The sequence below is a fragment of the Indicator indicator genome, chromosome 20, assembly GCF_027791375.1.
Source record: "Indicator indicator isolate 239-I01 chromosome 20, UM_Iind_1.1, whole genome shotgun sequence".
Classification (NCBI taxonomy): Eukaryota; Metazoa; Chordata; class Aves; order Piciformes; family Indicatoridae; genus Indicator; species Indicator indicator.
In genome coordinates this window covers 4,755,581-4,777,424 of record NC_072029.1, presented here as the reverse complement: position 1 = coordinate 4,777,424, position 21,844 = coordinate 4,755,581, and the positions used below count along the sequence as shown (strand labels likewise).

The 21,844-nt window shown below is 46.4% G+C and overlaps 1 protein-coding gene across 1 annotated transcript in view; it reads right to left on the bottom strand.

The window, feature by feature from the left end:
• The window catches only part of MALRD1 (MAM and LDL receptor class A domain containing 1), a 195,545-nt gene that overhangs the window by 24,593 nt on the left and 149,108 nt on the right, over positions 1 to 21,844 (bottom strand). The window contains 2 exon segments of the mRNA XM_054389960.1: positions 16,820 to 16,886; positions 17,814 to 17,939. Coding sequence (XP_054245935.1) covers positions 16,820 to 16,886; positions 17,814 to 17,939 — 193 coding nt within the window.

Here is a 21,844-nt window from a genome sequence, read left to right as displayed (position 1 = left end):
TCTAATTACAGCCTGCGTTGAATAGGAGAAGGTAATTGTTGGAAGGGAGGGCTCAGAGAGTCTATCTAATTGCTTTTGATGTAGCTACACAATGAAACTATGGGGGGACATTGCAAAGCTTTAAAGTGGGATTTAATTTGTCTGACATTAAGCACCTGAAAAGGGAAGTGTCTAGAGACCAGCTTAGAGGAAGAGAAAAGCCTTCATCTGGATCCTTTACCAGTGGTGATAAGAGTGTCACACTGACTAGTTCAGATGAGACAGGGAAATGTGGCACTCTGGGACACACAATCATAGAATGGTTTGGGTTGGAAAAGCCCTTTAAGATCATTGACTCCAACCATCAACCCAACACCACCATGGCCATTCAACCATGTCCTAAATTGCCATGGCCACAGGTTTCTTGAACTCCTCCAGGGATGGTGACTCCACCACCTCCCTGGGCAGCCTGTTCCAATCCCTGACCACTCTTGCAGCAAAGAAATTGTTCCTCATCTCCAACCTAACCCTCCCTGGCACAATTTCAGGCCATTTTCTCTCCTTCTATCACCTGATACTAGGGAGAAGAGATCATCCTCCACCTAGCTCCAACCTGCTTTCAGGCAGTTGTAGAGAGCAATGAGTTCTCCCCTCAGCCTCCTCTTCTGTTCAAATACCAACTTTTGATTGCTGTTTACCCTCTGAATATCTTTCACAGGGATATATCTGCAATATTGAGGTGCCATCCAGTAGTCGTTTGAAAAGCTTGAACAATGGATGTGGTTTGTCACTATTAACCCACCTTTTGGGCTCAAAGCAGAATGAAACATGCTATAATTATTTTCTTTTCTTTCCTGCTGCCCCTCCCTAGCATTGCTCTTGTCTTCTTATCAGCTGAAATGCTCTGCTTAACCTAGAGCCTGCCAACACAGGGCCCTGCTGCTGGCAGGAGGGTTGCAATATATAGTGCAGACCAACAATTGTGTCACTCAGCCATAAATTTCTGTGCTTGCAAGGAGGACACACTGCTCAGCAGCACCTGGTGTTACTGCTCCTCAACACTGTACAAGCTGGGTGCACAAGTCCAGGCTAAGACTATACCACCACAGATATATCCTTGAACATTTTGCTTATGTTTTTATACAGGCTCACAGGAGGTTAGGGGTTGGAAGGGACCTCTGGAGGTCTTCCAGTCCAACCTCCCTGCCAGAGCAGGACCATAGAATCCAGCACAGGTCACACAGGAACACATCCAGACAGGGCTGGAAAGTCTCCAGAGAAGGAGATTCCACAACCTCTCTGGGAAGCCTGCTCCAGTGCTCTGGGACCCTTATAGTAAAGAAGTTCTTTCTCATGTTGAGGTGGAACCTCCTGTGCTGGAGTTTCCATCCATTGCCCCTTGTCCTGCCCCAGGGCACAAGTGAGCAGAGGCTGTCCCTGTCCCTTCCTTCCTGCCCCCAGCCCTCAGATATTGATAGACATTGATCAGCTCCCTCTCAGCTTTCTCCTCTCCAGACTAAGCACCCCCAGGGCTCTCAGCCTCTCCTCCCCCAGCAGTGCTCCAGTCCCTTCAGCATCCCTGGAGCCCTCTCTTGGACTCTCTCCAGTAGATCCCTGTCCCTGCTTTTTTTAAATGTTTCTAACTTACCTTTATAAAACAAAGCCACAAAACTCATTTTTTGCTTACCTCCATGTAATACAGAGAAGGTGGTTTGTAATCATTTGAATCAGCCTCCAGATAAGGCTTGATCACAGAATGGTTGGGGTTGGAAGGGACCTCTGGAGATCACTGAGCCCAACGCCCCCTGCCAAGGCAGGGTCACCTAAAGAAGGTCACACAGGAACACATCCAGGTGGGTGTTGAATGTCTCCAGAGATGGAGACTCCACAACCTCTCTGGGCAGCCTGCTCCAGGGTTCCATCATCCTTCAATTCAAGAAGTTCCTCCTCATGGAAGTTCTTATGTTCAAGTCTGTGCCTGATACCCCTTGTCCTGTCACTGGGCACCACTGAACAAATACTGGTCCCAGCCTCCTGACACCAACCCTTGAAGTATTTGTAGGCATTTATGAGATCCTCTCTCAGTCTTCTCTTTTCCAGCCTAAACAGCCCCAGTTCTCTCAGTCTGTCCTCATCAGAGAGGTGTTCCAGTCCCCTCAGCATCTTTGCAGCCCTTTGCTGTACCCTCTCCAGCAAGTCTCTGTGCTTGACCTGGGGAGCCCAGGCCTGGACACAATACTCCAGCTGTTCTGTTTTGTGGAAAACAGGCAAGAATAGCTGTACAATCCTAAACAGCCCAGAGAGAGCCCAGAACCTGGACACATTATGCCAGATGTGGCCTCAGCAGGGCAGAGTAGTTCTGCAGTAAGTTCTACACATGCTAATGTGGCCCATGGGAAAAAAATCAAGCTGGGATGTTGTCCCTGCCTATATTGCCAGTCCTCTTCTTACACTAGAAAGGAATTCCACGGAAGCTTGGGGAATTCACTCTCTAATTTCTGTCTAACAAGTTAAATTTATGAAATCTTCAGGGGAATGACCTTTAAACAATTTATGAGAACTTAAACCACTTCAGATGCAGTAAAGATAATTTCACTTCAACCTTTCTCTCAGCTCCACATTCTGTTGGTGTTGTTATGGTTACAGAGTCAAAGCTGGAGGATCCAGGAGAGGCTGGAATTAAGGATCCCCATGCAACTTCCACCCAAGCCCTCACACATGCCTGCTATTTAACTGGAAGATCACAAGCTCTCCCTGCACCTCCCTTCCAAATCAAAGCTTTTAATTCCAAGATTCAGAGCATAGCTCTGCAGCAGAATTATTGTGGCATGCAGCAGAGGTAATTCACTGTACCTAATAAAAAAACAGATAAAATCTATTGTCATTGTGAACAGCTAAAGCATCTCTTCTGACATCAGTGATCAAAACTTCAGACTTCACCACCTGATAGTACAAATAGAGAAATTTGACCTCCAAGTGCATTCTTGAGGCTGTTGTTGAGGAGAAGGGCTCTAAATGTGGCTTATTTGCTTATATTTGAGAGTAGACTTTGTTCCAGCTGGCACTTGGGCAGGATAGAATCTTTCACGTGGTCTGCAGTGCCCCACACACTGTTAATGATACATGGTGAGCTATGGCTAATGACAGAAGAATTTCTAACAGCATTCCATTCAAGAGTTTTGTCTTGGTTGCAGTGCAGATGATGAATGGGGAACAGGTTGCCTGATGTTAAGGCTGCTGTGTAATGAATCCTTGCACTCACACAATCCAGAGGGCTCTGTATGCTCCTTTAACTGTGCACCACCAGGCAGACCACAAACCTGGGAACCAGCTCCAGGAGACAGAGGTAGCACCCAGAAATGTGTGAGGTCAGAGAATCGTTGCTCTGCTCTGGTTTTCTACTGCTGATGTTATGTCAACAGTCAGAAGGAGGTGGCAGGGAGCCAAGACAAACCTTCCATACTAATAAGGGACACGTTTGTGTTTTGTAAAGACACAGGACCAAGACTTTTCTATAAGCTGAAGTCAGCTTTATATGGCTGAGAAACTTGATTTCATTAACTCATTCCCCTGAGCACTGCACTTTTTCATCTATTTGGAATAAAAAGTGTAATATATTTCTGTATGGTTCCTAGCGGATTATTTTTCTTACTGCTCATGGGTCTGTTACAAAGCTGGCACAAGGCCCTACCTTTATTCTTCCACACCAAATACCTGCAAACCAAGACATCTTAATGTCACAAACCTTATCAAAGAATTAGTGTTAGAACTATGGCACATTGCTGCACATCAATTACTTCCTTTACATTTACACTGAATAGGTTAAAAATACCTTGTATCATAGAACAATAGAACGTTGGGGCTTGGAAGTGACCTCTGAAGACCATCAAGAACAACCACCCTGCCAGAGCAGGAGCACCCAGGACAGGAACACATCCAGGTGGGGTCCACAACCTCTCTGGGGAGCCTGCTCCAGGGCTCCAGCATCCTCACAATGAAGTTTCTCCTCATGTTGAGATGGAATTCCCTGTGATTGAGTTTATGTCTATTGCCCCCTGTGCTATCAGAGGGTATCACTGAAAAGAGCCTGAAGCCTGGCTCCATCCTCCTGACAGCCACCCTTCAGATATTTGTAGGCATTGATAAAGTCCCCTCTCAGCCTTCTCTTCTCCAGACCATGCAGGCACAGGGCTCTCAACCTTTCCTTATAAGAAAGATGTTCCAATCCCTTCATCATTCTCCTCTCTCACGTTGAGATGGAACCTCCTGGGTTCCAGCTTGTAGCTGTTGTTCCTTGTCCTGTCACTGGGCACCACCAAAAGGAGCCTGGCCCCTTCATCTTGACACCCACCCCTGAGATATTTATAGTCCTTGCTCAGATCCCCTCTCAGCCTTCTCTTCTCCAGACCAACCAGCCCCAGGGCTTAGTCTTTCTTCATAGCAGAGGTATTCCAATCTCTTCATCATCCTTATAGCCTTCTGTTGGACTCTCTCTACTATCCCTTGTCCCTTTAGAATTGGGGAGCCCAGAAAATATGCTTTATATATATATATATAAAAACATTATATCAAAGCATGAGATATTCTGACTTGTTTTGTCAGCTGAATACTGAACTGGGTTTTTATTTCACCACTGAAATGGTGCTGGTATCTCAGCCTATCCTTTCTTTTCTTGAAGGGTTAAATGGTTAACATGAGACCAACACTTGGTGCTCATGCACTTGGAGTTAACCCTTTATATGAATGTCTTTACTTTTGAGGTTAAGTATTTATTTTCCTGAGCATTTAATGCAGCTTTGGTGCTTCTCCCTAAGCAGTTCCTTTTCCAGGTCTTCTTCTATTTCTTCCTCCAGAAAGAAACTATGAGAACTTCTTTTCCATGAGGGTTCAATAAAAGCAGCCTTCCTGTTGCTCTGGTCACCCACACAGCAAAGAGGAAGTTAAACTGCTTGCTGACATATCTGTTATGGTTTGGGTCTGAGCCTTTCCTCCTGAGCCTGCTGCCAGAGGTTTGAGTTGCACAGACAATGCTTTGTGGGCGGTGACCTCACTGGGAATCAGGAGCCAGGAATTGGAGAAATGTCCTGTGTGCCATATCTGTGGTGGTTAGCAAAGCACTGCTGGGTCCATGCTTTCAAAGCTACAGCAGATGTGCTTATTTTGTGGGAAGCATGCAGTGGAAGGAAGCCATCCTCTGGCCCCTAACCCCCAGCTTAGCTAATCATAAGGAAGGTTAGCAAATGCAGGCTTTTATTTTTTTGTTGTTTTTCTCATGACATTTCATAAACACAGTTTCAAAATGGATGTGGATGGAAAGGCAAACAACCCTGCCATGCCTTGGGATCTGCAGAGAATTGTGGTTGGCCTGCACTGGCTGAAAGCTCAGGGTAATCATTGGGGGAGGCTGGCACTGCTCCAAGAGCCAGCACATCTGTGTGGGTTCCTAGCTGAGCCCTGCATCACCCTTTACAAAACACAGATGGATCCTGACACCTTCATTGCTAACACACAGGGAAGGTCAATCCGAGATCCAGATGTGGAATGCCTTGGAATATCATTGCTAGTTCCCTACAAGTCATTCAGCTCACAGTCAGCTCTAAGGAAGCAGGAATGGACACATGAAACAACACTCACATAAAAATGAGTGGAAACTGGAGATCATACATTCATACAACAGTTCAGGTGGGAAAAGATCCTTGAGGCCAACCTTTCTCTGACCCTCCCAAGGCTGGTGCTAAACCATGTCCCTCAGCACCACATCTCTGCCTCTTGGAAACACCTCCAGGGTTGCAGATTCAACCACCTCCCTGGGCAGTCTGTGCCAGTGGTTGAGAACCCTTTCAGGGAAGAAACTTCCTCTAATCTCCAACCTAAGCATCCCCTGGTGAACTTGAAGCCATTTCCTCTCCTTCCTAGGGAGAAGAGGCTGACCCCCACAGCCCTCCAACCTCCTTTCAGAGAGTTATAGAGAGCAATGAGGTCTCCCCTCAGCCTCCTCCAGACAAAACCACCCCAGTCCCCTCAGCTGCTCCTCACCAACTCTGTTCTCCAGACCCTTCACCAGCTTTCTTGCCTTTCTCTGGACACACTCCGGCATCTCACTGTCTTTGCTGTAGTGAGTGGCCCAAAACTGAACACACTACTACAAGCTGAGTACAGGGGAGATAATCACTGCCCTGGTCCTGCTGGCCACACTATTGCTGATCCAGGCCAGGATGCTGGTGGCCTTGTGTCAGGTGTAGTCATACTGGTTCCTGTTTAGCCTAAGGATACCTATTTGACATTATAAACACAAAGGCAAAAGCCTCTGTGAATAAGGAGCAATGATTCAAGGTGGAAAAGGCTGTTCAGGTTTTGCTTTAACACATTAATGGAAACAATCTTTCCTGCATATTCTTAATTTTCATTAGTGAAATCCAGGAGAGTTTGTTAATCTGGGTAGTTCATGCTCCTACCACTGCCTTACTCAGACTCTAATTTTTCAGAAGCCTCAGTAGCATTTAAAAATAAAGAATCACAGAATTGTCAGGGTTGGAAGGGACCCCAAAGATCATCCAGTTCCACCCCACCTTACCATGGGCAGGGACACCCTCCACTAAGTCAGGATAATAAAAGTGTGTTTATTAATTAATTTGATTTTCTAATTCTGCAAATAAGGCAGAGAGAAAAATCCAAGTGTCCTGTAAGAACTCAGCTTTTGCTTCCACATTTTCACAGCTTTTTAAACTGCTTTACTGGCTTCTTCTCAGGGTACTCAGGAGTCTCTCAAAGCATGCAGAACCTTAACAGCTGCTTATGTACTATTGCAGTCCCTGTGTTTGTTGTTCTATCTGGGTCTCATTTCAGCAAAGCAAACAAAACTCCAGAGAGTCTCTTTCATAAAGAGCTTGAAACAAGCACAGCTAAAGGGCTGCATGGGAAGCAGCTCTGCTATAAGCCCAGCACTGATGAAGAAAGCAGTCACAGAGAGGAATAAAGGCTGAACTTCAGTAATACTTAGGCTGGAATCACAGAAAACATCCATTTGAAAGAGACCTCAAAGAACATCCAGTCCAACCCTCAACCCAGCACTGAAGGGTCAACAACAAACCATGTCCCTAAACACCAGGTCCACAGGCTGCTTAAACACCCCCAAGGATGGTGACTGCACCACTGCCCTGGGCAGATCACAGAAACATTCAGGTTAGAAAAGCCCCTCAGGGTCACCAAGTCCAACTGATAGCTCTGCTCTGCAAAGTTCACCTAAACCATATCCCCAAGCACCACATCCAAACCACCTTTAAACACATCCAGGGTTGGTAACTCAATAACCACCCTGGGCTGCACATTCCAATCCCTGACCACTCTTGCTGAGAACAAATGTTTTCCTACTGTCCTGTCTAACCCTACCCAGTCACAGCTTGATGCTTTTCCCTCTTGTTCTGTCACTAATTACCTGTGAGGAGAGACCAGCACCAACCTCTCCACAACCTCCTTTCAGGTAGCTGTAGACAGCCAGGAGGTCTCCCCTCAGCCTCCTCTCTTTCACACTAACCATCCCCAGCTCCTTCAGTCACTCCTCATCAGATTTATTCTCCAGGCCCTTCCCAGCTTCCTTGCCCTCCTCTGCCCTGGCTCCAGCACCTCCACATCTCTCTTGGATTGAGGTGCCCAAAACTGGACACAACACTCCAGGTGTGGCCTCCCCAGAGCTGAGTCCCAGGGGACAATCCCCTCCCTGCTGCTGCTGGACACAGCATTGCTGATCCCAGCCAGGATGCCTTTGGCTTTCTTGGCCACCTGGGCACTGCTGGCTCCTCTTCAGCTGCTTGTCCATCAGCACCCCCAGGTCCCTTTGTGCCAGCAGCTTTCAGCCACACTGCCCTAAGCCTGGAGCATTGCTTGGGGTTGTTGTGCCCCAAGGTCAGGACCTGGCACTTGGCCTTGTTGAAGTTGATCATTCTAATGTTTGAGAACCTCAGAAAGCCTCTTGAAAGTAAGTAGGATATGGGCTCCTAAATTGTATTGTGGGCTTTGGAAGACTTCGTGTTAGGGGAGCTGCACATGCTGGGCTCAGAAATCCTCAATTCCAGACTTTATTCCCAGGCATAGCTCTATGCCCTCTCACCAACAGAACAAATGGAAGTGCACAGTTAAGTGTTCAGCTGCTCAAAGCCTTCTCTTTGTGGCCTTTGAATTTGTACTCCCAGAATGTGGGGTCTAAAGGTCCAGCCATCTTTCCTGCCAGGCATCATAAATCTGTGCTTCAAAATGCTGTTTGAACTGCCCTAAAAATAACAAGAGCCAGGACAAAATTAAAAAAAAAAAATGAAATTCCATTTGGGTTCTTCCTTGAAGAAGAGTGAAATTAGTCATGAGGAACACACATTCTGGCACTGCTCTGAATACTTACTTTCAATAATTTCTTTTCCTTTTAACCACTAAAAAAGCCCCAACCATGTGCTTTACATTTTTTTTTCTGTGTTTCCTGCTTCACTGCTGCTGCACCAGAACATGAGCCACAGATAAAAGAGTCTTCAGACAACTTTTGCACTCCAGTAACATCAGAAGGGAGGCTGCTTTGGGATACTGAGTGGAATTACTTTGTCATGTGGATGTGTTTCATTCACAAGAAGGAAAATTGTTTTTCAGATGTTGAATCACAGAATGCCAGGTTTGGAAGGGACCCCAGGGATCATCTGCTCCAGCCTTTCTAGGTGATAGTGGAACTGAAATGAGCTGGCCCAGCACCCTGGAAAGCCTTAAACCTGACCAGTGTAGGGGGCTCCACCACTTTCCTTGGGAGATGATTCCAGTGTCTGACTGTTCTCATGGGGAAAATTTTTCTTCTGGAGTCCAATGGGAATCTCCCCAGCAGTAACTTGTCCCCATCAGCCCTTGTCTTTTCCATGGACTCCTTGTCAAAAGGGAGTCTCCATCCTCCTGGCAGCCACCTTTTATGTCCTGGTCCATGGTGCTAAGGTCTCCTTTCAGCCTTCTCTTCTCCAGGCTGAACACCCCCAAGCTCTCTAAACCTTTCCTCACATGGCAGGGCTTACAGCTCTCTGATCATTCTGGTGGCCCTTGTCTGGACACTTTCCAGTCTGCTCTCATCTTTTCATGTCACCCATTGTAAATAGGGAATCTCCATCCTCCTGGCAGCCACGCTCTATCCAGAGGTACATACAGCATACATACACAAGTTGAAAAGGCAACAGCACTCCACCACCTCAGAATCTCTTCCCTTCATCATGTAACAAGTAGATTACTTTTTGTTTTAATAAGGACCTTATGAATTCTAAATTCTTTTCCTGAGCCAGGCTGAAAAAGGAGCTATGTGTTTATTTTGGTCACTATTGCAGCACAGGTGCTTCTGAAATGATAGCAGAGCTCTGAAAGCTGCACTCAAGCTTGCCTTTACAACAGAGTTTCACAGCTCACTGGGAACACTTGGCCATTCTCCACAGTTTTGAGAATATTTGGACATTCTTTGTGGCTATAAGAAAAAGAGATTCAAATAAAAATGGCCTCAAAAATGTCCCATAGCATTTGTTCCAGCTTTTCCATGCCAACAGCATCTCTGAGGTCTCCATACTACTGGACGAAAATAGGTTATTAAAAGAGAAGGAGAGAGACTACAGATGAAAAAGCTGCAAAAGCAGCTCAAATGTTGAAGGCAGGATGATTTTACCATGCTTTGATTCCCTGAATTTCTAGGGAAAGTATATGGCTAATTCCTTCCTGTGCTCAGTCCTTGTTTCATGTACATTATGAATGAAGTTTTTCTGAAGGAGCTTCCTGCTGTCCACTCAGAAAGTGTAAAGGGGTTTGTGAAAGTGTGCTCTACACCTTGACCAGGGCGCAGGGATCTGTTTAAATACAGACAACCATAGAATGCTCCAGTCCAGGAGGGACCTCCAAAGCTCATCCAGTCCAACCCCTCTGCACCCAGCAGGAACATCCCCAACTAGATCAGGTTGCCCAGGGCCTGGTCAAAAAAGTCAAGAGAATGTGCAAGGCACAGCTGCAACCTGCCTGAAGGTCTTAGGGGAAGCTCACAGAGCAGGTCAGGATTATTAAGGAAAAGATTTTCTGGAGGACTTTTTTTTTTACAAGGCTGTGACTCAGGTAGCATTGTGGTAGATACAGACTGCATAGAGAAAGCTGATTAGATCCTCACCACTTTTTGCAGATGTGCAATGGTTCTGCCATAGAAAACCTATAAATAAACCACTCTAATGTCCCTTGTGACTCCACTCTGGTCAGACCCCACCTGGAGCTCTGTGTCCACTTCTGGAGCCTCTATTCCAGGAAAGATCTGGAGGTGCTGGAAGGTGTCCCCAGAAGGGCCATTGGGATGAGCAGAGGGCTGGAGCTGCTGTGCTATGAGGACAGACTGAGAGAGTTGAGGCTGTTCAGTGTTCAGAGAAGAGAAGGCTCTGAGGAGACCTTCTTGTGGCCTTGCAGTATCTGAAGGGGGTTCCAAGAAAGCTGGGGAGGGACTTTTCAGGATGTCAGGGAGTGATAGGACTGGGGGGAATGGAGCAAAACTAGAAGTGGGGAGATTCAGATTGGATGTTAGGAAGAAATTCTTCCCTATGAGGGTGGTGAGAGACTGGAAGAGGTTGCCCAGGGAGGTGGTGGAAGCCTCATCCCTGGAGGTGTTCAAGGCCAGGGTGGATGTGGTTCTGAGCAACCTGATGCTGAACAGCTCCAACTCTCTCCTCCTGTCCCCACAGGGATTCCAGGTATCAACTCTATATAAAGTCCTACAGTGCACCTACACTAATACTCTGCAAATGTGTTTGCTGGAAAAGAGAGCAGTATTGGAGCCAGCATTATATGAGGATGCACTTTGAGGTGGTTGAATCCTTACCCCTGGAGATGTTTCAAAGAGTCAGAGATGTGGTGCTGAAAAGAGAGCAGTATTGGAGCCAGCATTATATGAGGATGCACTTTGAGGTGGTTGAATCCTTACCCCTGGAGACGTTTCAAAGAGTCAGAGATGTGGTGCTGAAGGATCTGTTTCAGTCCCAGCCTTGGTAGAGGCTATCCAACCCTTGCCCAGGGTCACAGCAAGTCTGATCTTGACTGTCTCCAGAAGTGGAGCCTCAACCACATCCCTGAGCAACCTGTTCCAGTGTCTCACCAACCTCACTGTGCAGAACTTCCTCCTCATGTCCAACCTCGATCTGCCCTGCTCCAATTTCAAACCATTGCTCCTCATCCTATCCCCACAGGCCCTTCTGTACAGTCCCTCCCCAGCCTTCCTGTAGGTGCCCTTCAGATATTAAAATGCAGCTATAAGGTCTCCTCAGAGCCTTCTCTTCCCCAGGTTGAACAGCCCCAACTCTCTCAGCCTGTCTTCATAGCAGAGGTGCTCTTGATCATCTATTAGATACACCCAACCAGTAGACTCCAGCTATCCACTACAGAGGAGGTTCCAGGGGTAGGCTGATTCTAGACAAAGAAGTTTTGATACACACACAGAGGCAGCTGCAGTCTTAGGGTATGAGAGGATTAGTTTCCACACCAAGTAGCATCTCTTACTCTCTTACTTCTGTTTAAATTCAGCAAGAATGTGATTGATAGAAGACTGCTACTTACTTACTAACACAGTCTGAATTCAGCCTGCCGTAATTATTGTTTGATTTCACCTCCTCCAGAAGAGGCAGGGTAACTTATATGTCTATAAATAGATCTACCCAGGGATGTGTTTGAATTTGTGGACAAAAGACAGCCACATGCACACAAAGGAGAGAGGACTGAAGTGTAAGAACCTGTACTCTGCCCTGCTGAGACCTCACCTGGAATATTGCATCCAATTCTGGGCTCCCCAGTTCAGGAGGGACAGGGATCTGCTGGAGAGAGTCCAAGGGAGGGCTCCAAGGATGCTGAAGGGACTGGAGCACTGCCAGGGGAGGAGAGGCTGAGAGCCCTGAGGCTGTGCAGTCTGGAGAGGAGAAGACTGAGAGGGGATCTGATCAATGTCTATCAATAGATGAGGGCTGGGGGTCAAGAGGGAGGGGACAGGGACAGGCTCTGCTCAGTTGCACCCTGTGATAGGACAAGGGGCAGTGGATGGAAACTCCAGCACAGGAGATTCCACCTCAACATGAGGAAGAACTTCTTTACTGTGAGGGTCCCAGAACACTGGAACAGGCTGCCCAGAGAGGTTGTGGAGTCTCCTTCTCTGGAGACTTTGAAAAGTATTTAGTATTTCACAGCTATTCTTGCCTGTTTTCCACAAAACAGAACAGCTGGAGTATTGTGTCCAGGCCTGGGCTCCCCAGGTCAAGCACAGAGACTTGCTGGAGAGGGTACAGCAAAGGGCTGCAAAGATGCTGAGGGGACTGGAACACCTCTCTGATGAGGACAGACTGAGAGAACTGGGGCTGTTTAGGCTGGAAAAGAGAAGACTGAGAGGATCTCATAAATGCCTACAAATACTTCAAGGGTTGGTGTCAGGAGGCTGGGACCAGTATTTGTTCAGTGGTGCCCAGTGACAGGACAAGGGGTATCAGGCACAGACTTGAACATAAGAACTTCCATGAGGAGGAACTTCTTGAATTGAAGGATGATGGAACCCTGGAGCAGGCTGCCCAGAGAGGTTGTGGAGTCTCCATCTCTGGAGACATTCAACACCCACCTGGATGTGTTCCTGTGTGACCTGCCCTGGGTGGTCCTGCTTTGGTAGAGGGGTCGGGCTCAATCTCCAGAGGTCACTTCCAACCCCTATCATTATGTATGATTTTGTGGAAAAACTGTTGTGATTCAGAGCTTTCCCTCTATATTTCCTACTCTTCTGGAGTTCATCAATGTAACCCTTCAGGGAACCCTCCATACTTTGGCAAACATCCAATAACCAACATTAATTAACATTCTCTCATATTATCACTCAGCAGCCTTTCCTACCAGTACACCTCCCAGATTCTAAGCTTGTCCTGATCTCCTGACATAACTCCTGCATTTTAATTGCAATATTGTAGACAAACAGATCTGCTGAATTTTAAATGCAATAATGCTTAAAGTTCTGGGGTATAATTCATTCTGAGGGGACAGTGCCTTGCCCTTGATAATAAAAACCTCACTGTGGTTGCCTCATTTTGTTGGTTGTAGTTACCTCATTTTGCTTTGGCTCTTAGAAGAGCGAAATGAAAATCAAAACAGAAATGTGGGGTATTTATCAGAGCTGTTGAATGCTTTTAGCATCCTAAGCACTACCAATACTGAATTTTGCAGGGAGAAGAAATCCAACTGAAGGGAAATCTTTGAACAGAAGTATTCTTACATGCTCAAGTAATTTTCAGTGTATTAGCAGGTCCAGAGAAGGGCAACCAAGCTGGTGAAGAGGCTGGAGAACAGGGCTGGTGAGGAGCAGCTGAAGGAACTGGAGGTGTTTAGTCTGGAGGAGAGGAGGCTGAGGGGAGACCTCATTGCTCTCTACAGATCCCTAGTAAGAAGTGATAGGAGGAGAGGAAATGACCTCAAGGTGCACCAGGAGAGGTTTAGGTTGGATCTCAAAAGAAACTTCTTCCCTGAAAGGGTTCTCAAGCACTGGCACAGGCTGCCCAGGGAGGTGGTTGAATTCTCATACCTGGAGAAGTTTTGAAGGTGGCAGAGATGTGGTGCTGAGGGCCATGGTTTAGCCCCAGCTTAGTAGAGTTAGAGAATGGTTGGCCTGGATGATCTTAAAGGGCTTTTCCAACCAAAACAATTCTGTGCTAAATTACATTTATTTGCCTATACCTTTTGCAATAAGATTACATCATCTTCATGCTAAAAATCAATAATTTTGATTAAAAATTTGGTTTTTGATCAAAATCTAAATACAATTCTCACTCTGGAGAGTTGTAAGGAGGTTGGTAATGTACTAAATTTCCCCTCTTAGAAATAAGCATGCAGTTACTTTTGTTCTCAAAGCTGTTAGCTCCTCTCAACTCCAAAAATCTCCCAAGAAGAGGATGTGCAGAATGCTCATCAGGCTCCTTGGGTTAAAAATTGTCCCAGAACTTCCTTGCTGATTTTCCATACAAGCAAACACCTCCTCACTCAAAGGCATCATAAAGAGACAATTGGAAAGTATCTGTCACCATCTGCTTTCCATCATGATCAATGGCTCCTATGTCCTGCTGTGATGAGTGGTATTCAGATTCTAGCAATGGGTCATTGCAGAGGGGCTTTTGCCATTTGCCAGACTGATATTTCACCTCAGGAAGAGGGAGATGGACTATAAGCTCCTTTGTTCAGTTCCAATTTTATTCATGTTCTCAGCTTTAGTTCTCAGGTGAAAAAAATAAGAAGGCCTACACCTAAGCGTTTAAGTAAAAATCATTTACATTTGATTCAGGTGCTAGAGAGTTGCCAAAACCATGATCAGAAACCCCTGTTGTGAAACCAAGCTTTTGGTCAGTTATATTAGGTTGAGCATAACATAGAATCATAGAACTGTTTGGGTTGGAAAAGACCTCTAAGATCATCCAGTCCAACCAGCAACCCAACACCACCATGGCCATTCAACCATGTCCCCAAGGGCCATGGCCACAGGTTTCTTGAACACCTCCAGGGATGCTGACTCCACCACCTCCCTGGGCAGCCTCTTCCAATCCCTGACCACTCCTGCAGCAAAAAAAAAAAAATTCCCAATCTCCAAACTAAACCTGCCCATCTCAGGCCATTTCCTCTCATCTTATTGCCTGATACAGGGGAGAAGAGACCAACGCCCACCTCACTCAACCTCCTTTCAAGTGGCTGTAGAGAGCAATGAGGTCTCCCCTAAGCCTTCTCTTCTCCACACTAAACCCCAGCTCCCTCAGCTGCTCCCCAAAAGCCCCTTCACCACCTTTCCCTTGTCTAGACCTCCTGAAAGTTCTGATCTCCCCAGCTCAGTGAGCTGGATGGTACATATTCAATGTAAGGTAGAAAGTGTTTAATTAAGACCTCATTGCTGCTGATAAAGATGTGCAGGGGGAGTGCCCAGAGGCTGGAGCCAGGCTCTGCTGGGTGATGCCCAATGCCAGCACAAGGGGCAGTGGTGGAAGCTGAAGCATAGGAAGTTCCATGGAAACAGGAGGAGGAATTTTTCCCCTGTGAGGGTGACAGAGCCCTGGAACAGGCTGCCCAGCAGGGTGGTGGACTCTCCTTCTCTGGAGATATTCAAGACCTGCCTGGATGTGTTCCTGTGTGATCTGCTCTGGCAGGGGGGTTGGACTGGTTGAGCTTTGGAGGTTCCTTCCAGCCCCTAACATTCTATGAAGATCAATTTCTACTTTGTAACATGGTTGGTTAATTAGAAGCCAGTGAATGTAATTCCTTCTTTTTTTCCTCTTAAAGATGGAGCCTTTTTATACTTCAGACATGACTAAAAGCACTCTTACTGTACTCTTTAGTGTTGTTCAGTGTAGCTGCTTTGAGTTTTGTCATATTGCATAGGAAATGTTTGTATAAAAGCAAAGACATTGTGTTATGCTCATTAGACAGGAGTTTCAAGACATTTAAGGTGTGATGATATTATCTTAATCTTGTCTAGGTGGTATCAGTTAAAAAAAATATGTATTTTCAGGCAGGTAGCTTTCTGTCCTATTATTAGGTATTTTATCAGCACCATCACAATCTTTGAAGCCTCACCCTTGCACTCCAGTGTGCTGCAAATACACTTTTCCCAGCTTGCTTCTCATCAATATTTCTTTCTTATGTTTCCAGAGGTCTGTGGTCTTGCTTCAAAAAAAATCAGTAAGTAAACACCAAAAACTCACCCCACAAACAAGTGGGGCAAGTGCACACACAACCATAGGAATAGTTCTGGAGACTACTGGAACTGCAAAACTTGTAGCCTCTGCTGCTCAGATCCTCATGGTTTGCAGGTGCAGCCACAAGAGCTGACTGCCAGCACTAAGCCCTTGGCTGCACATCCATGGCAGAAAGGAACTCAGACCAAAGAGCAGTGGTTTAGTGACATGAGTGGACAGAGCTTTGCAGACTAAAGGTCCAACTGTTCAGCCAAATTGCCAGAAGTACTAAGAAGAAGCTAAACATATCAAATCAGAGAATGGGCTGGGCTGGAAGGGACCTCCAAAGCTCATCCAGTCCAACCACCCTGCAGTCAGCAGGGATATCCTCCATGGATCAGATTGCCCAGAGCCCTGTCAAGCTTCACCTTGAATATCTCCAAGGGAAGAGGCTCCAACCACCTCCCTGGGCAAACTTTCCCAGTGTTCTACCACCCTTATGGTACAGTTTTTGTTCCTAACATCCAATTTAAATCTCTTTAGTTTAAAGCCATTGCCCCTCAACCTATCACTCCAGGTCTTTTAAACAGTCTCTCTGCAGCCTTCTTGTATCCCCCTTCAGGTACTGGAAGATCATCATTAGGTCTCCCCAGAGCCTTCTCTTCTCCAGGCTGAACACCCTCAGCTTCCTCAGCCTGTCCTCATAGCAGAGGTGCTCCCACATTTATCCTGATATTACCTCTGAAGGGTTCAAGTACAGTAGGTGAAATTCTTGATTATATTTTCCACCCTTAGGAACAAGAAAGGGCTTTTAATTTTTAGTTCCTAACACCCAATCTAAATCTCTTCCTCTCTGGTTTGAAGCCATTGAAGTATTGAAGCCATTGCCCCTCGTGCTGTCACTGCAGGCCTTTGCAAACAGTCTCCAAGCAAGATTAAAAAGCTCTTAGATAACATTCTTGTCACAATATGATTCAACTCAATGACTGTAAATGAAAATAATATAGACACAATGCAGGCCTTGAAAAACACCCTTCTACTGAATTCCATTCCAGACCCTGGGGAACAAACCAGCCCCTTTCAACACCTCCTTTTCCAAACCTCAGGAACAAGCCAATGCAGAGGAAGCTTACTGGCACAATGGAATCTCTTCCTTGATGATGCATCTTCCTCCATTCCTGCAGTATTCTTCAGGACAAACTGCAAACATAGAAGTCAAACTTAGAATCTAAATTTCCCCCTCTTGTTATTTTATTTGTCCTTGCCTGGTTTTCAAACCAGCACAATATTCACAGCTGTAATTGTTGTGCTTAGCACTTACAAAACCTCTTCCTTCAGTCCTTGGCTTGGTGATAGAAGTGTCAAGTCACAAATACATGGAAGTGATAGATTCTTAGAATGGTTTGGGTTGGAAGGGACCTTAAGGGTCATCCATTTCCAACCCCCTCACCATGGGCAGGGACACCTCCCACCAGCCCAGGTGGCCTCATCCAACCTGGCCTTGAACACCTGTAGGGAGGGGGCATCCATGACCTCCCTGGGTAACCTGTACCAGTGTCTCACCACCCTCACTGCAAATAATTTATTCCTAATCTAAAAAGCTCTTGCAAAAAGCCCCTCCCCAGCTTTCTTGTAGGACCTTTTCAGGTACCCAGAAGGAAGGCAGGAATGGAATTCTGTGATTCTATGACATGCAGTGTGTTAAGACAAAATGTTATATATTTTTGTTTTATTTTCCACCTTGGATTTGCCTTATACTTGGGAAAAAAATAAACAAGGACAACAAAAACAAAAAAATGCTATTAACTGAGAAATGTGATTAAATGGTTACTCCACTGGTCACAATCAAGGGAGTTCCTTAGTGGGATAATACAGAGGCTTTTGGTTTTAAACAATGTGTTTACACCTTAAGAAACACCTCTTGGAGACACCACCTGAGCATATTATTTCCCACCTTCCTCACTGCTTTATCTGTGTTGTGCTTTCATCAGGAAAATTCGTGCCTGGCGTAATTTGATTACGTTTCAGCAGAGAGAACTCAGTCAAGTTTGAGGACTGCCTGAAGATGCAGCAGAAAATGACTACACATTTCTGGTTCAAATATTATTTTCATGGAAAATTAAGTACCTGAGCAGCTGGACTCATCAAGGCTGAAATCAATGCAGTCTGCCACACCATCACAGCGCTGGGAGATGGTTATACATCGATTTGTCGATGCACAGAGCAGAGAACCATCAAAACACTCAGTCGTGGCTGCAACAGAAAGTGACAGAACAGTTATTATCAGCTCTTTAGCTTTTCTCCTTGTTGAAGCACTACCAGAAATCCTGATTCCCACTAGAGGGGCTTGCATCTGTGTGACCACTTGTCTCGGTTTAAGGAGCTAGACAGGATCCCTTTAACTCTTCTCAAAGTAGTTAAAGAGCAGTACTCCACCCATGGATTGGATGGAGTTGGAAAGTGGAAATGGAAGTGCTAGTCATAACTCGTACCACAGTGCAAAGAATATAGAATAGACAAGATCCAGAGAGTCACAGGATCAACCAGGCTGGAAAAGAGCTTCAAGATCATCAAGTCCAACCTATCACCCAACACCATCTAATCAACTACCCCATGGCACTAAGTTCTTAATACAGAAGCCTATTGAGCCAAAGCTTCCCCCAGCCTCCACCAAACCAGGCCAAAAGTCCAGGCCTCAAATCATAGAATCAGTCAGGGTTGGAAGGGACCTCAAGGATCATCCAGTTCCAACCCCCCTGCCATGGCCAGGGACACCACACACTACAGCAGGTTGCTCACAGCCACCTCCAGCCTGGCTGCAAAAACCTCCAGGCATGAGGCTTCCACCACCTCCCTGGGCAACCTGTGCCAGTGTCTCACCACCCTCATGGGGAAGAACTTCTTCCTAGCATCCAATCTGAATCTCCTCACTTCTAGTTTTGCTCCATTCCCCCCCAGTCCTATCACTCCCTGACACCCTAAAAAGTCCCTCCCCAGATTTCTCGTAGCCCCCTTCTAGATACTGGAAGGCCACAAGAAGGTCTCCTGGGAGCCTTCTCTTCTCCAGATTGAACAGCCCCAACTCTTTCAGTCTGTCCTCATAGCAGAGCAGCTCCAGCTCTCTGCTCATCCTCATGCCCCCTGACATGCCTCTCCACCCCTCCTCCCCCATACCTAAGACAAAAAACCATCACAGAATTGAGCAGGTTGGAAAAGACCTTCAAGGTCATCAAGTCCAACCCATCACCCAACACCATCTAATCAACTACCTGCAATGATGCAGCTAGAAATTAGTTTGCCAGCTCCAGGCCCCAGCCAGGCCACTCCAAGCCCAGCTCCCATGCAAAGCAAGATAAGGAAGGCAGCCAGGGAGGGAGAAGGGGGAAGAGTCAGCTTGTGCTGCCCTCTTACAAAGGCTAGATGCAGGCATTCTGGGAATGAAATACCCAAAGATTGCAATTTCCTATCCACCTCCTGGACCCTCTGGACCTCCTGGAGGTCCTCTCTATGTTTTTTTAAAGGCACCTATGTCAAACCTTGACACCACTACAAGCTTTCACTTCCAAAAAATTTACTTTTTACTTTACTGGGTTTATTAACAGCTCTACGATTGAGTAGACAAGTGGCCAAGCCCAGAGCATGAACGTTATAGAAGCTGGAGGTCCCTATGTTGTGTATGTGGAAAGGAGGCTGTATTTCTTTAAGATGTTAAGACAGTAAGCTGCAAAACCCCAGTGAAAATCCCTAATACAAACCATAATCAACTCCCCTTCACATCCTAGTTTTAAAATCCATATCACAAAACATAATCAACTCTCATTCATATCCCAGTTTCAAGAAGCTGGGTTCCTTTTTGAACACAAGTAGAGAAACTGATATTGTGTAGTTCTTTTCTGTCACAAGAGTCTAAGCACTAAGAGAGTCAACATATTAAAAGGAGAGTAACACCATAAGCTTGCAAACATTTTTTATTCTTGGGCATTCAGTTATATTCTCAATGTTTGTCCAGAAGAATGATGAGATGAAACCTTCAGATACAGAATTATTCCTGAGTCACTGATCTACAGGATGTACCTGAGTCTCCTTCAGACTCCTGAAGAGTTCCCTATGTGTAGCCCTTCCAGCACCTCCAGATCTTTCCTGGAACAAAGGCTCCAGCACTGGACACAGAGCTCCAGGTGTGGTCTGAGCAGAGTGGAGCAGAGGGGGAGAATCCCCTCCCTGGCCCTGCTGGCCACACTTCTCTTGCTGCAGCCCAGGCTCTGCTTGGCTCTCTGGGCTACAAGTGCTATTCATAACTAATACTACAATGCAAAGCATGTAGAGTACCCAAGATCCATAGTCTGGGCTCCTGCTGAGCTTCTCATCCACCAGCACCCCCAAGTCCTTTTCTTCAGGGCTGCTCTCCAGCCAGTCCCTGCCCAGCCTCTATTGGTGCCTGGGATTGCCCCAACCCAGCTTCAGGACCTTGCATTTGGTCTTGTTGAACCTCATGAGGTTGGCTTGAGCCCAGCTCTCCAGCCTGTCAAGGTCTCCCTGGATGGATTCCTTCCCTCCAGACTGTCTGCTGCACTCACAGCTTGGTGTGTCAACAAACCTGCTGAGGGTGCTCTCAATGACACTGTCCATGTCACCAACAAAGATGTTAATCAATAAAGTTATACCTACCCCAGCAAAGGTGCAGCAATCACACTCAACACCAAGACAATCCTTGAGAGCAGCAGAAGGAAGAGGAGCAGAATGAAGAACAGCCCAAGCAAGAACAACTTTCAGGAGGCTATCTTCTCAAACTCCTCCCTTTATACTGAGTGTGATGCTGATATGCTGGGACACAGCTGTGAGCCAACCCAGCTCAGCTGTGCTGGGTGAGTCAGAGCTGCTGATGGCCTGCAGCCCATGGGCAGCCTGGCATTCTGAGCCAGCAAACCCAGGAATACAACACTATTTTGTCATTTTATTTCACACAAGGTTCTCTCATGCTACCCTAAATTATTGAGTAGGATATAAGCTACAACCCAGGAGGTTCCACCTCAAGATGAGGAGAAACTTCTTTGGTGTGAGGGTGTTGGAGCCTGGAGCAGGCTGCCCAGAGAGGTTGTGGAGTCTCCTTCTCTGGAGACTTTCCAGCCCCACCTGGATGTGTTCCTGTGTGACCTGCCCTGGGTGCTTCTGCTCTGGCAGGGGGTTGCACTGGATGATCTCCAGAGGTCCCTTCTGACTCCTAAGATTCTGTGATTCTGTTTTCAGTTTTTTCTTTAGGTAATTTAAGCTGAATTCTCTCACCATGGCTAATGCAAACCAGAGGGAACTCTTCTGACTTCTTCAGCCTGAGCTCACACTAGCTCGTGAGTTTGGAGTGGGAGAGAGAGTCTGAGCCCCTATTACAGGAAGGATCTGGAGGTGCTGGAAGGTGTCCAGAGAAGGATGAGCAGAGGGCTGGAGCTCTTCTGCTCTGGAGGCAGACTGAGGGAGTTGGGGTTGTTCAATCTGGAGAAGAGAAGGCTCCCAGGAGACCTTATTGTGGCCTTCCAGTATCTTAAGAGAGCTACAAGAAAGCTGGGGAGGGACTTTTGAGGGTGTCAGGGAGTGATAGGACTGGGGGGAATGGAACAAAAATAGAAGTGAGGAGATTCAGATTGGATGTTAGGAAGAAGTTTTTCACTATGAGGGTGGTGAGACACTGGCACAGGTTGCCCAGGGAGGTGGTGGAAGCCTCATGCCTGGAGGTTTTTCAGGCCAGGCTGGATGTGGCTGTGAGCAACTTGATGTAGTGTGAGGTGTCCCTGGCCATGGCAGGGGGGTTGGAACTGGCTGATCCTTGAGGTCCCTTCCAACCCTGACGATTCTATGCTCTGGCAATATTAAAACCACCCCATTGCTGCATCTAAACCTCATGCTTTCCTGTCCTGGGCTCAAGACCCACAGTACTCAGCACTAAGTCTCCCAGGCTGGATGGTCAGGCTGCTGCAGGATACATTTGTTCCACTCTTGGATATAATTTAAATCATTGGCCCAAATAGACTGCAAGAGGCTGCTAAATTTAAAATCTTGCAGTTCAATTCAGACCATAATAATGGAGAAAAATCTTGACAGTTTTGATCTTGCCAGTCAACTCTTGCCAATTTCTTATATTCTTTCAGAAAATATGAAATTACTTC